General features: G+C 53.3%; 2 protein-coding genes across 2 annotated transcripts in view; both read right to left on the bottom strand.

Moving 5' to 3' along the window:
• LOC102765041 (immunoglobulin lambda-like polypeptide 5) overlaps positions 1–6,668 on the bottom strand; it is a 9,940-nt gene extending 3,272 nt beyond the window's left edge. The window contains exons 1-4 of the mRNA XM_015567253.1: positions 6,592–6,668; positions 6,300–6,489; positions 6,183–6,213; positions 5,370–5,523 (exon numbers count right to left, since the gene is read on the bottom strand). Of these exons, the coding sequence (XP_015422739.1) occupies positions 5,370–5,523; positions 6,183–6,213; positions 6,300–6,489; positions 6,592–6,668 (452 nt within the window). The remainder of the gene's footprint in view (positions 1–5,369; positions 5,524–6,182; positions 6,214–6,299; positions 6,490–6,591) is intronic.
• Positions 6,669–11,368: 4,700 nt separating this feature from the next.
• On the bottom strand, positions 11,369–11,957 carry LOC102769627 (immunoglobulin iota chain). Its single transcript, XM_015567283.1, is given in 2 exon segments — positions 11,369–11,829; positions 11,832–11,957. Coding segments are annotated over 2 exon segments (546 nt in total). The 3' UTR covers positions 11,369–11,409.
• Between the last annotated feature and the right edge of the window lie 2,210 nt (positions 11,958–14,167).

Below are 14,167 nucleotides of genomic sequence, written 5' to 3'. Positions count from 1 at the left end.
CTTTCCCTCCTCTGGCTTCCCTTTCTTTACGGCCCATACATGGCCACTGACCCATTCTTTGCCATCTCACACTGTGGATTCCCACCACCGCCTGTATGGTGAGGCTCTAGTCCAGTGGTTCTCAACCTTCTGGCCCTTTAAATACAGTTCCTCATGTTGTGACCCAACCATAAAATTATTTTCGTTGCTACTTCATAACTGTCATGTTGCTACTGTTATGAATCGTCATGTAAATATCTGATATGCAGGATGGTCTTAGGCGACCGCTGTGAAAGGGTCGTTCGACCGCCAAAGGGGTCGCGACCCACAGGTTGAGAACCACTGCTCTAGTCTATCCAGCTCCAAGCCTTCTCTCTCCAGGGTTCTGCCTAAACTGCCTAGTGATCGTCTCCAGCTGGACAGCCCACAGGAATCGCAGCTCACCACATCCAGCGGAGGCTGGCCACCCTTCTCCCAAGTTCTTTTCTGTCTTCACCTGGTCACGCGTGATCATGAGTGTTCTCACCCCCGCTCATCTCCCCCACCCCTCACCCCGCCCCTGTCTGCTCACCTCCAGGCTGGAAGTCTGTGTTCTTAAACTCAGCATCTAAATATTCCCTTTTAAAGTTAAAGCTAGAAGCCCCAGATTTTGTTTTGCTGCTTTTAACTTCCCACTCATACAAAATGTGGCACTGAGTTGGGCCTTATTGGTTGTAAGCATTTCTGCATTTTCACCTTAGAAGCTGGTCCAGTCAGCAGTGGTTGGTTTTGTGATGCAAATATAAGATTTTTTTGCATTAATTTTTTATTGTTTTAACATTGCATATATAACAAAATTAAGCAATATAGAAGTGCCCTTTAAAAAGTACACCTAATATTTATCTATCTATACAGGTCATTTTCTTTCTTTATTGTGGTAAAATAAACATAGCATAAAATTTCCCACTTTAACTCATTCTATGAGGCTGGTATTACCCTAATACCAAAAGCAGAACAAGACATTATAAGGAAAAAAAAACTAAAGACATATCTCTCATGAATATAGATGCAAAAAATCCTCAAAAAATATTTACAAGTCAAATCCAACAATGTATAAAAAGAATTATGCACCATGATCAAGTGGGATTTACCTCAGGCATGCAAGACTGGTTCAACATTTGAAAATCAATTAATGTAATCTATCACATCAACAGGCTAAGGAAGAAAAATCACATGACTATGTTACTAGGTGCAGAAAAAACAGTTGACAAAATTCAACACCCATTCATGATAAAAACTCTCACAGGAGAACTTACTTAACTTGCTAAAAGGTATCTACAAAAAACTTATAGCCACCCCTGGCTGAGTAGGTCAGCCGGTTAGAGCATCATCCCAATACACCAGGGTATAGGTTCGATCCCCAGTGAGGGCACATACAAGACAACCAATGAATGCATAAATAAGTGGAACAACAAGTCAAAGTTTCTCTCTCTCTCTCTCTCTCTCTCTCTCTCCCTAAAAATCAATAAAGAAAAAACCCCACACAAAAACCTATAGCTAACATCATAATTAATGGGAGAAACTTGAAGCTTTCCTGCTAAGGTCAGTAACAAGGTAAAGATGTTTCTTCTCACCACTGCTTTTCAATATTGTACTGAAAATTGAAGAGCAGTGGCTAATGCAATAAGATAGTGAAATAAAAGGTATACAGATTGGGAGAGAAGAAATAAATGGATAATGTGATTGTGTAGAAAACCCAAAAGAATTCACACACACACACACACACACACACACACACAAATCCAGTTTTGCTCAGTGGTTAGATTGTTGGCCTGCGAACGGATTCTGGTCAAGAGCACGTACCTCGTACCTCTGGTGCAGGTTTGATCCCTGGCCCAGTTTGGGGCACATGTGGGAGGCAACCAAGCAATGTGTCTCTCTCACATCTATGTTTCTCTCTCTCTCTTTCTCCTCCCCGCCTCACCCCTCCCTCCTTTCCACTTTTTCTAAAATCAATAGAGAAAAAAAATATCCTCAGGTGAGGATTAAAAACACACACACACACACCCTCTTGGGGCTAATAAGCAATTACAGCAAAGTTTCATGATACGAGATTAATGTACGAGTCAAATACTTTCACTTACGCCAGCAACGACAGTAGAATTTGAAATTAAAAACAACGCCTCCCCCTTTCCTGGGTCTGCCTCTCCCACCCCTTCCCCCAGCTCCCTGCCTCCTCTGCACACCCCCCTTTCCTCTTGGCCAACGCTGCTCTCTGCCTGGAGCATTCCCATCATGGGTCAGTGCCCCTCTGTCTGTACGACCAGCTTGGGCAGGCCCCCGGCCACTTTACTGCTCCTGAAGTGTCCAGGGGTCTTGTCCCCAGGACTGCACATGACCCTCTCTGTATCCCCCAGCCCCGAGTGGCCCCTCAGTGAGCGGATGTTCTTGGGGAAGAGCAGCTCTTTGCAGACCACCCCTTCTCTCGGACCATTTTGTTGAGATACAGGACACACTGATGCAGTCACCGCGTCCTCTTAACTGTCTATCAAAAAAGGCAGGGGGTGCCCTGGCTGATTTTGTTCAGTGGTTAGAGCGTCAGCCTATGGACCAAGGGGTTTCGGGTTTGATTCTCAGTCAAGGGCACACGGTCAAGGACAGGAGTACCTGGGTTGCAGGATCCCCACCCCATGGTCTCCATGTGGGAAGCAACCAATCAATGTGTCTCTCTCACAGCGATGTTTCTCTCTCTCTCTTCCCCTCCCTCCCTCCCTCCCTTCCACTCTAAAAATCGATGGAAGAAAAAAACAAACAACAAAAACCCAAAAAGTCAATGGAAGAAAATATCCCCGGGGGAGGATGAACAACAACAACAAAAAAGGCCGGGGGCATCCTGGCTCTTCCCTTCCCGTTCCTCCCACCTCTGACCCCACCTTCTGATCTGTCCACGTATCTGTCCACTCTGCCTGGGCCACCGCCACGCCCTCCCGAGGTCTCTCTAGTCCCGATTTCCATCCCCTCCCACCCACCCAAGTCTGGTCATGTCGTTTTCTTGCAACATCCCTCAGGACTCCCAGGTGAGGTCTGTCCTCCAAGGATGGGTCCTCCAGGTCTGGGCCTGCCCACCTCCTCGGCCTCCCCTCAGACCCCCTTGATCCCAGGACCCACCCGCTCCAGCTCGGGGACCGCTAGCAGCTTTCGGAGGTGGGTCACACTATCTGTGCTCCCTCCGCAGTGGGGCCTCCTCCGCCCTTCGCTGTGGGTGCCTCTGTCCTGCAGGCATCCCCTTGCGTGTGGTGTCGCTTCACCCGCCCCCCTCTCTGGGTGGACCTGAGTGGGGCTGACTCTTGTTCCCCTGGGATCCCGGCCTCAGCCTTTGACCCTGATGGGGACTCCATCTCTCCTCATGCTTTCCTGGGTCCTGCCCTTGCTCAGCGGTCCCTGCAGGACACGGAGACGCCAGTCCTGGCCTGGTACCCACAAGTGCTGACCCACCTCCCTGCTGCCCTGCTGGAGTAGCAGCCGATCAGCTCTCCATCCCAGCCCTTCATCCCGGCGGCCCCAGCATCCCTGGTGTGGGTTCCAGGCCGCAAGGCCCTCATCCTGTTCAGACCCCGCACTTTGCAGAGGGGGAAACTGAGGCCCAGAGAGGTGGACTTGTCAGCCCAGTTTAGGGGCTGGAGATGGGGCTGGAGGCCATTGAGCGTGGGCCCTGGAGTCTGCACCAGCTGTGTGACTTTGGGCAGGTCACCTCACCTCTCTGAGCTTCTATCCCCATCTGTGAATTGGATGACAGCGGGGTCGCCCTGTGGGGCAATTTGAGGGAGGTTCTGCCCCTAAAATGATTGCTGCCCAGGATGAGTGGGTCATTGTGCCACTGATTCTCTTAAGTGGTTCCAGATGCACAGCCCTTGGTCCAGGACTTCCCGCCACACAGAGAGGAGGGGCTGGGGCCACACGTCAAGGTGGGACAGACCAAGGCCCTCAAAAGTCCTCACCCTAGGCCTTTCCCACGGAGGTGTCTGTGTCCTGGGTGGGCTTGGGCCCCTGGGAGGACAGTCCCAAGAGGCAGCCCAGGCTGAGGATCCTTGGCTCAGGGCCTGGTGACCCGAGGACACCAGGGAAGGTACCCCCCACCTCAAGGCATCAGCCAGGGTCTGTGCCCCCTGCTCCAGGGAGTGGTGCCTACTCAGAGGGGGAGAGTGAGAACGTGGCTCATCAACTAAGACAGTGGATAGCAAATTGCAGCTCACGAGCCACATGGGGCTCTTTGGCCCCTTGAGTGTGGGCCAAAAATTCAGGTGACCCCTGGCTGAACACAGGTGACCCCCTGGCCCACCGGACGCTGGGCAGGAGCAGGTGTGCCCCACACAAGGCCCCAGGGGCCCAGCCAGGCTGGCAGCTGCGGTGGGGGCAGTTGAACCCTGGATCCTGACCACAGCGTGGCAGTTGGCACATGCCCCACTGGGAGAGACCCTCGGGAGTAACGGCCACGGCCCTGGAGGGGGCGGGGCACTGGGGGCAGCGACCAGAAAAGGCCCGGGCGGATGACAGGGCCGTGGCCCGGGCGCACGGAACAGGGCCGGGGCCCGGGCGCACGGGGACAGTCACTGTCAGCAAGAGGGACAGAGGCACCTGCCAGCCTAACCCTCCCCACTGGACGCGTACGCCAGCAGGTCAGCCAGGGGTGCCTTGGACCCTAAGCGCGGATGAGGCCCAGAATAGGGCCGGTGGGCTATGAGGCCCGCAGGGGGCAGAGCCCTGGCTTCAGGCAGCACTGGCCCCTGATGCTGCTGGGCCTGGCCGTGGGCGCCCATGGCCTGCTGTCCTCGACCACGGCACCTCACAGCAGGGCCCCAAGCTCTGGAGCCCCGACAAGGAGCTTCCACAAAATACCGACTTCTGTGCATGGGCCACGAAGTTTTAATCACACTGTACGTGCACGCCCGCACGTGGTATTTTGTGGAAGAGCCACACTCAAGGGGCCAAAGAGCCGCATGTGGCTTGCAAGCCGCAGTTTGCCGACCACAGGCTAAGAGAAGGAGGCCCGCTCCCTGGGACAACAGCACCCACACCCGCGGGGACGTCCTGCCCCTGCCTCCGTTTCTGCCCCACCCAGAAGACCAGGTGAGGCACCAGTCTTGGGTGCACAATTTAAGGGGTGCCAAAAACCCCCAGGAAAGAAGACAAATACATTTCAATACAATATTAAAAAGTAAAAATCAATGCAAACAAATCCACACCGAACAAAAGGTCAACCCTCCAAATAAAGCCAGCGTCTGCCCAGGCCCCTGGTCTCCATCCGACCCTCCCTTCTCTCCCCTGGCCCCTCATTGCCACGCTCTGTCCCCCACTCCCAGTTTGGGCTCAGGGACCCTCAGGTCCCCCACATGACTCACTCCGTCCCTTACCTTCCCCACAGGCTCCTAGGGCTGCTCCTTGTTGGGGCTCCAGAGCTTGGAGCCCTGCTGTGAGGTGCCGTGGTCGAGGACAGCAGGCCATGGGCACCCACGGCCAGGCCCAGCAGCATCAGGGGCCAGTGCTGCCTCAGGATCCAGGGTTCAACTGCCCCCACCGCAGCTGCCAGCCTGGCTGGGCCCCTGGGGCCTTGCGTGGGGCACACCTGCTCCTGCCCAGCGTCCGGTGGGCCAGGGGTCACCTGAGTTCAGCTGTGGCCTGGGCCTGGGGCTCCTCTTCTGACCAGACCTGGGCGGTAGTGGTGACAGGGGAGGAAACAAGTGTTGGTTTAGCAAGAAGCCAATGTTCACGTCAAGGATCGTGATGTAATGATAAAGATTATAAAAGCGGCACGACGCCACATCCAGCTCATGTTCGCAGCCGCCCTTGCTTCAGAGCCTGTGCCCCAGTCCCCACAGACCCAGTGTGTCCTGGGCAGCACCACGCCCATGGCTTGTCCATCTCCGCGAGGCTCTTCCCAGGGCCCCAGGGTGGATTTCATGGATGCCACCTGCCCTGGTGGAGCTGGGCCACCCCGACCCCCTGCTGGAGTCTGTCTAGCCATGGTCAGGGCGCTGTAACCGACTGACCGGCTGATGTCTCGGGGCATGGAGGAACCCCTGGGACGCCCCTCATCCAGTCCAGCTTCTCCCTTTTGAGGTGCTTAGTCCTTTGTGCCTCTGACCTGGGCTCCCCCGGGGAGCTGTCCCAGGGGTCCAAGCTGAAGCCGCTCCATCCCAGAACCCCCGTGTGGGTGTGACACTCACCAGTGCCCAGGACCCAGAAGTAGGGGTTCCTCTGGGGACAGCCCCAGGTCTCAGAGAGGTGAAAGGACTGTCTCTAAGCCGGGACCGCAGCTGCTCCCTCCACCTCGGCCCCTCTACCTGCCTCAGGCTCTGGGCAATGGCTGCTGGAGACCACATCCTCTTGTGGTGGCCACGGTCAGGAATCCAGACCTGGCTGGACACTGAGGGCCGGGCCAGGCTGGGCCTGCCCAGGTGGTGCAGCTGCAGCCGGCCGCCCAGGCCTGCTTCCTCCAACCCTGGCTCCTCTGTGCCCTGTCCTGCCTTCTCTCTGGGAGCAGGGGGTGTGTCCCTGTCCAGTCACTTCTGCCCTGCTCCGTGTCAAAGGGCACCCGCCCTCCCCCGGCCGCCTGCTGGTCACTCCCCTGCTCACTCTCCACCCCACAGGCCTGAGTCATCGCTGCAGCCACCATGGACGCTTCTCTTCCAGGCCATCATCAGAGCAGGCATGTGGACCACTTTCCCGAGGTCCCAGGTGCAAATTTTCTAGAAAATCCCAGGTTCTCAGGGTCACTGGACCTGCAGGATGACTCCTGAGCTGCCTTTGGGGTAGTGGCTGCTATTTTGGAAGGTTCAAAACGTCTACAAAGCCGGGAGGTTTCATTCAACATGAGGGTGATGATGTAGCTGCCAGTGTGATGGTTAATTTTATGTGTCCACTTGGCTGGTCACAGTATATATATATATATTCTGCTACTTTTATTTTTAAAAATGAAAAAAAAATGTTTTTATTGATTTGAGAGAGAAAGATAGACATATCAATGAAGAGAGAGAATCATTGATTGGCTGCCTCCTACACACACCCTAATGGGGATCAAGCCCACAGCCAGACATGTGCCCTGAAGGGGAATCGAACCGTGACCAACCACCGAGCCACGCCGGCCGGGATATACTATTTTTGACACATCAACATGTTCTTGGTTGGGAACCAATTTTACTGGGCTTGCACTGGCCAAAGGTAGAATACTTATAATAATTGCCATGGATTTAAATACCTCAGCTATGCTTATACCCATGCACTACTAGTGATACTAACAAACTCAAGTTGTGCGATGCTGGCACACTGACTTGTTATTTTGATCGTTGGTAAATAAAGAAGAAAAACATCAAACACTGATCTTGCCTTTGCTATAGAAGCAATCCCTCAGGCGACTAAATCATTGATGAGTGGAAGTGTTCTTTGTAGAAGTTTTCTAGTTAATAAGCGAAGCAGAAATGCTAGAAGGAAAATATCTTCATTTTGCATCCCATAATGAACCAATGGATTTGAGTGTTGTGCATACATCACAAACATGCGACTTAGGATGAGATGCCAGAGCTCTTTGTGTCCTAACGGGCCTCCACGTGTTAATTCCACCCTCCCTCTTTCCGTGGGGCCACCTCCCGTAGCTCATCTTGCCAAATCATGTCACAACCACACTGGCCTTGGGTAGGCACGGGGAGCCCTGGCATTTCCCTCCATCTGATCGGCATGCTCCATCCTCCTCAGGCCCCTGGTTCTTCCTCAGATACCCTCCCAGGGGTCTCAGAGTCCAACTCAGGTCAGAATGTTTGGGTCCCTCGTCTTTAGCACCACTGCTGACGTGTCCGAGCCCACTGGGTTCTATGTTTCTGTGTAAAACTTGGGAGCTCCATCAAGCCTTTATATGCACAAACCACAGCTCTTAGCACTCCACACTCTTGTTCCGTATCACAGTCAGGAGCCCCGTTGACACTTTGCTATGCCAGGCAGCAGATCCCAACAGTCTGGGAATCCCACCTTCTCCAATATCTCGCGTCTCCATTACCAATACAGAACGTATCCCAAGTGTTCCTGTCCCTGCATTAGTCTATTTCAAGCTTTTTCTTTCCTCACCACTTCTGGTTGCTGATTCTAATCACCGGTGTCACATACCAGGCATCAGAAGGTGTGTGTGTGTGTGTGTGTGTGTGTGTGTGTGTGTGTGTGAGAGAGAGAGAGAATGGTGATAGAGCTTTCCCTTCTTAGGGAGTCACAATGACCGCAGCCATCTAAGGGGATCCTGGAATGGCAGGGTCTTTGGAACCCACGGCTTCATTCAGTTATGCATGCGTTTACTCCTTCATCTCTCCACCCAACTCTATTATTACCTAGCGTCCATCACACACACAATGAGATGAACGGATCTTGCCCACTGAGAATGTGCAGTTTCGTGGAGGAGAGAGACTTGCAAAATAAACGTAGAGCTGCGTGGCAGGTGCTAAATATAGTTAGGAAAACACATAGACGTGCAGATCGCAGGAAGTCAGTAACTGAATAAACAGATCGCAGGTCAGGGGAGTCTTGCCCAAGGAGTGAGATTTGAGGTCATGGTGGAACCCTGAGTCTGTGCAGCCTGCTGGAGGTCACTGATAAGGGGCAGCAAGGAAACACCCTGAGCAAAGGTTTGGACGCAACCAAGAGAAGCAAGTGTCAGGTCAATTGCAGGTGGTTTAATGTGACACAGACAGTGGGGGGGTTGTGGGGGGTTACACAAGACATAGGACTTGGTTCAGAGCTGGGCCCCCTCCAAAGGCTGTGTCAGGATAAGGAGTCTGAATTTTCTTCCTTCAACCTGTCCTGTCCTGTCCTGTACTCCTTGGGAACGTGGCTGGTCCAAACGGAGATGAACCACAGTGTAAAATACACACTGGATTTTGAAGATTAAAAAGAAAGAGTTTAAACCATCTTATAACTAATTTTATATTGATTGCATGTTGAAATGACAGTATCTGGGATATATTGGGGTAAATCTGATTTCACTTGTTTCCTTTTAAAATAAATGTAGCCAGGAGGAAATTGGAAATGACAGAAATGGCTTGCGTACGTGCCGTTGAGAGCGGGAGACAATCCAAGGTTAGAGAGAAGGAGTGCAGGCAAGGCTGGATCTGGGAATAATGAGGGGATTGGACTAGGGAGAAGGCCAGGCCTGGTGACTGATGAAGAAGTAATGATACTTCTATTTCGTTGAGCGCCCATTATAGTTAAGCCCAGGTAAGCACTTTATATGAATTTATGGGTGCGATTATTATAGTCTTTATATACAACATTGGAAATGCTGGCCTAGAATTCAACTGACCCTGCCAAGGCTGCCCGGAGCTAAGACCCACACTCTGCCTGGCCCGAGGCCTGAGGCAGGGTCTGGCCCGCAGGAATCTGGTGGGGCGGGGGCATTAAGGTGATGGAGGAGCCCGGTACAACGCTGGTTCTCTGGGTCTATTGTCATAGCACGGAATCCCGGAATGATGAAGGATGGACGCAGAAGGGCAGGTTACAGGCAGAGACGGGTCCTTTGGGACCACCTGCCTGGCCTTTAACAACATGAGCCTGCCCTAGCTGGTTGGCTCAGTGGTTGGAGGTGGTCCCATACACCAAAAGGTTGTGGGCTGGATTCAGGTCAGAGCACATACCTAGGTTGTGGGTTATCTAGGTTGAGGGTGTGATCCCTGGTCAGGATGCGTACGGGAGGCAACCGATCCATGTTTCTCTCTCTGTCTCCCTTCCTTCCTCTCTAAAAATCAATAAAAATGTAGTCTAGCTGCATCTCTCTCTATGTAGCATGCCCACACCTTTCCCCATCCCCTTTTTCACACCCTTTTCCCCCAGAGCATGCCCTCCCTCTCTCTCTCTCTCTCTCTCTCTCTCTCTCTCTCTCCCCTGAAGTCCAAGGGCCCTTCTTTTGCTATAACTTGTTTTTGAGCCCATTGTTTCTACAACTCACTTCTACCTCTGTGACTTTCTAAATAAACTGTCTCTTGCATAAAAAAAAAACACCCCCCAAAACCAAAAACATGAGCCTGGAGTCTCCTCTTCAGGAACAAAGGCCTGATGCAGAAAGAACACTGTGCATTTGAGGAAGTGAGAGTTCAAAGGGCACCTGAAATAGGCTATGAGCTGAGGCCATTGTTTTACAAAAGAGACTCAGGCACCTGTGCCTGCCTTTCTGGGGCATGCCCTGCCCCCGGGTCATTTTAGCCATGATAAGTGGGCGTTCTCAGCCAAGTCTGGGGGCACAGAGGAGATGGTGTGCCTGGCACCTCTCTCTGCATAGGATGTGACCCACCACCCAGGGGCTCAGGGTGCTGCGCTGTGGGTCAGGGTTGCAGGAACTCACCTGTTCCCTCGTCCCCCAACAAGCTAATTGGGGAGCCCACGCCCCTCCTGCCTCCAGGTCCTTTGGTGGGTCCAGAGGTTTAGCATCCCTGGGACCGTCAGGCAGGAGGATTTGAGGGTGACCTCGATCACCACACCAAGCATGGCTTGTTTAAAACCTAGAGGCAGGAACTGGGGTGCTTCTCTGGATCAGAGGTTGGCAAACTGTGGCCCAAGTGCCGTATCCGGCCCAGCCCGTCTGCTTCTGTGAATGAAGCTGAACAGGAAAGGCCACGCGCACTTGTTGACATATTGCCTGTGGCTGCTTTCGTGCTATCAGGACAGAATCAGTAGCTGAGAGAATGTATAGTCATTGGCCTGGAAACCCAGTTATTTACTACCTGGCCCTTCACAGAAAATAGAATCGCCAGGCCTGCTGTTCTCCTGCACAGAAGAGTACATGCATTTCTCTCACCCTGGCCAGTGGTTCGCAACTGCAGGGGTTTTGCCACCCTGGGGACATCTGGCAACGCCTGGAGACACTTTCGTTGTCAGAACCAGGGGCGTGAAGGCGCAGGGACTGGCATTTAGTGGGCAGAGGCCAGGGATGCTGCTCAACTTCCTACAGTGCACAGGGCGGCCTGGCCCCAATGCCAATAGCCATGTCTCTAGACCTATCACTCAGCATCCACTCTCCCCAAAGGCCCAATAAAGGCCTCTCTGAGCTGGCTTACTCTGTAACTTCTGCAAATAACCAGGTGACAGCAGAGGGTCCTGTCCTTGGCCAGAGAGTCCCCCCAAAGGTGCTATGTCAGCCCCCTGCCCCCATAACCCACAGGAGTCCGTCTCTTGGTACCTTCGTTGGTTCTTGGGTGCGTCCCACCCATTTGACCTTACACAGAGCCGCTGGGGCCACCTTAGTATAATTCAGCACACCGGTCAGACCACACAAGTTCCCAAGACACAAGCAGCTTTAATCCCCCAATCCAGCCTCCAACGGGGGCCCAGCTGGACAAGGAGCGACTCCTTCGCTCTGCACAACCCACGGCCCACCCTCCTCCTCGCCCGCTCTGTGGCGATGCGCGCCCTTCTGGCCTCAGTTCACGGTAAGTGTGTCTGGGGTGCCTGGGACACTGAAGCAGCAGGCGCCTTTTCTTCCTCGTCCTCCGTCTCCATCTTATCCCTCTCCAAGCTCTGGGTGCCCACAGCACAGTAGTACATAGCCTCATCCTCAGGCTGCAGCCCAGAGATGCTCAAATACCCCGTGTTCTCGGCCACATCTTTGGATCCGGAGAAGCGTGGAGGGACCTTGGGGCCCTGTCTCTTGTCTGAATGGGAGAAATATCTCAGCAAGAATCTGGGAGGGTGTCCGGGCCTCTGCTGGTACCAGTAGATGCTATAAATGCTGACATCATGGTCCTTGCTCAACGTGCAGGCCAGACGGATGGTGGTTCCGAGGGGCGAGGACACAGAAGGTGGCTGATCCAGCATGGGCTGAGGACCACAACCTGGGGACACAGAAGGACATGGACACCCGGGGCAGGGCAGGGCAGGGCAGGGCCAGGGGAGGGGCCAGCAGCTGCGAGCTCTGGGGAGTTCTCACCTGTGAGGTAGGCGAGGAGAGCCAGCAGGACAGGAGCCCAGGACATGTTGCAGACGTGCCGAGCTCTGCCTCCTGAACTGTGCAGCCGCCGCTCCTGGGGCTCTCTGGGGCTCTCTGGGGTCTGGGCAGCCTCCTCCTCCTCCACCCTCCCAGGGGTGGGGCCATTGCACACCCAGTTCCAGCCACCGTCATCCCAAACTTTCTTGGGGTTGCAGCATCAGTTAGGGGAATGGTCCCATGGTGGCCTTTGTGGCTCTGGCCTTGTCCTCATAGAAGCATTCAGGGAGGAAACACCTGCTGGAAGCTCATACCCCAGTGCCCAGGAGGCCAGCCCGCAAGCTTGCGTCCCTGAGGGAGAGCGACCTCAACGTCCCCTTGGGAAAGCCGAGCCCCGCAGAAACAAGATTCGTGTCCAAATTTACATGCCTGGTGAACTGGGAAGAGGACGCATCCTGAAGGTGGTGAAACACCTGCTCTGAGCAACAGGAAATGTTGGGCCCTGATGGTGAGTGAGACACTGTTCCCTCCCACACTCCTAGCACTTGCTACCCACAATCCTAGAGCAGCTCTCCCCCTCACCACGGTCCAACCCAGGCCCTACCCCAGCCCTGCTGACCGCTCCTCTCCACCACAGCCAGCCTGCGGGTCCACAGGAGGGCTGACCCGCCGTTCCCTGGGAGGCCTGTGTAGGGGGCTCAGCCGCAGGGCTCTGGGGGCAGAGAGCACTGGCGCGCTGAGAACACGCTTGAGACCCTCAGGTTTCCTCCTGCTACGCAGAACGAACTCCTGAGCTGGATTAAATGAGCGGTGGGGTTCTGGCTTTGCTTCTCTGCCAACGGGTTGCACCACTTAGAGCCAACCTAAGCCATGGCCGCTAGATACACCTGGGGGCTGTGTGGAGAACAGACCTTAGGGTGGCAGGGTGAAGACCAGGGGGATCAGTGTGGTGGCAGCCGAGGCAGAGGGAATTGATTGGATCTCAGATATATTTTTAAGGCAGTGACGGATAACGAACAAGCGAGAGAAGGGGGAATCCAGAATGCTTCCACGGCATAGGTTTTGAGCAACAGGGAAGATGGAGTTGCAGTTTTGGAGACAGAGAGCCTGCCAAGGAGGGGGTTCCGAATCAGAATTTCTGTTTTGAAAGGGAAATCTCATGTGACTCTTAATTTTGGGCATTTCTCAACCTTAGTTTGGCTATTGAACTTTTTTATCTTCTAGATCAGTGTGACCCAACCATAAAATTCTTTTCACTGCTACTTCATAACTGTAATGTTGCTACTATTATGAATCATCATGTAAATATCTGAGATGCAGGATGGTCTTAGGCGACCCCGGTGAAAGGGTCGTTCCATCGCCAAAGGGGTCGCGACCCACAGGTTGAGAACCACTGTTCTAGATCATCTTTCAGGGCTAGTATTCCAATAAAAGCAAGTTGGGAAAGTGTCTACAGGGCCCAAAGTAAATGTGTATATGCTATTGTTCAAAATATAATTAAAATATGGTCTGGCAAGTTATTTTAATTTTTACATAACCCTAGTGCTCTTACACAAAAAATTACTTTTTGATAGATCCTCCCTCCCCCCAACTGGTGGGCGGGGTATGACGTAACCTGCAGCCCAGAAATACCTGAGTGACTAACCAGGTACCTTATATGGACTATACACTGGACCACCAATCCACACCTGCCAAATGCCCTAAGCCCTTGTCCTTTATGGACAACGCAGTAAGCCACCAATCAGTGTGCGCCGAGTACACTAAGCCCCCCGCCCCTTCCCATTCAGCCCCTCAAAAGGCATGCTCACCCCAGCACGTGCTGCTGTCCTCCCCTTGTGAGGCAGGTGCTTCTCCTCTAATAAAGCCTGTAATCCTGGTTTTAGGCCTCCGTCTGAGCTTTCACTTTTCTTTTCCAATTCATCTTCCAGATATATTTTACACAGTTCATTCATTCATTCCACAAATGTTTATAGTACTGAAGGAAGCCTGCTATACACACGTGTCGCTTTCATTATTGTAATTATTAACAGCATGCATGTTTCCTTGCTTATCATCCAGTTTGTTCATCATTATTGTAATGATTATTGTCATTATTGCTTCCCCACGGCGGGAAAGAATGCGGACCGCCAGGGGATCTGCGTTGTCCAGGACCGCCCCCCAACCCCCCCACCCCCTCCCGGAACGCACAGAGCACGGAACCCAGGGAGGGAGACGTGCGGGTGCCGGAGGGCAGACGCACGGGCGCCAGCAGCCGCCGGA

The sequence above is a fragment of the Myotis davidii genome, unplaced genomic scaffold (genome assembly GCF_000327345.1).
Source record: "Myotis davidii unplaced genomic scaffold, ASM32734v1 scaffold223, whole genome shotgun sequence".
Classification (NCBI taxonomy): domain Eukaryota; kingdom Metazoa; phylum Chordata; class Mammalia; order Chiroptera; family Vespertilionidae; genus Myotis; species Myotis davidii.
Note: the sequence above shows the minus strand (reverse complement) of the source record. Positions and strands in the feature narration are given on the sequence as shown.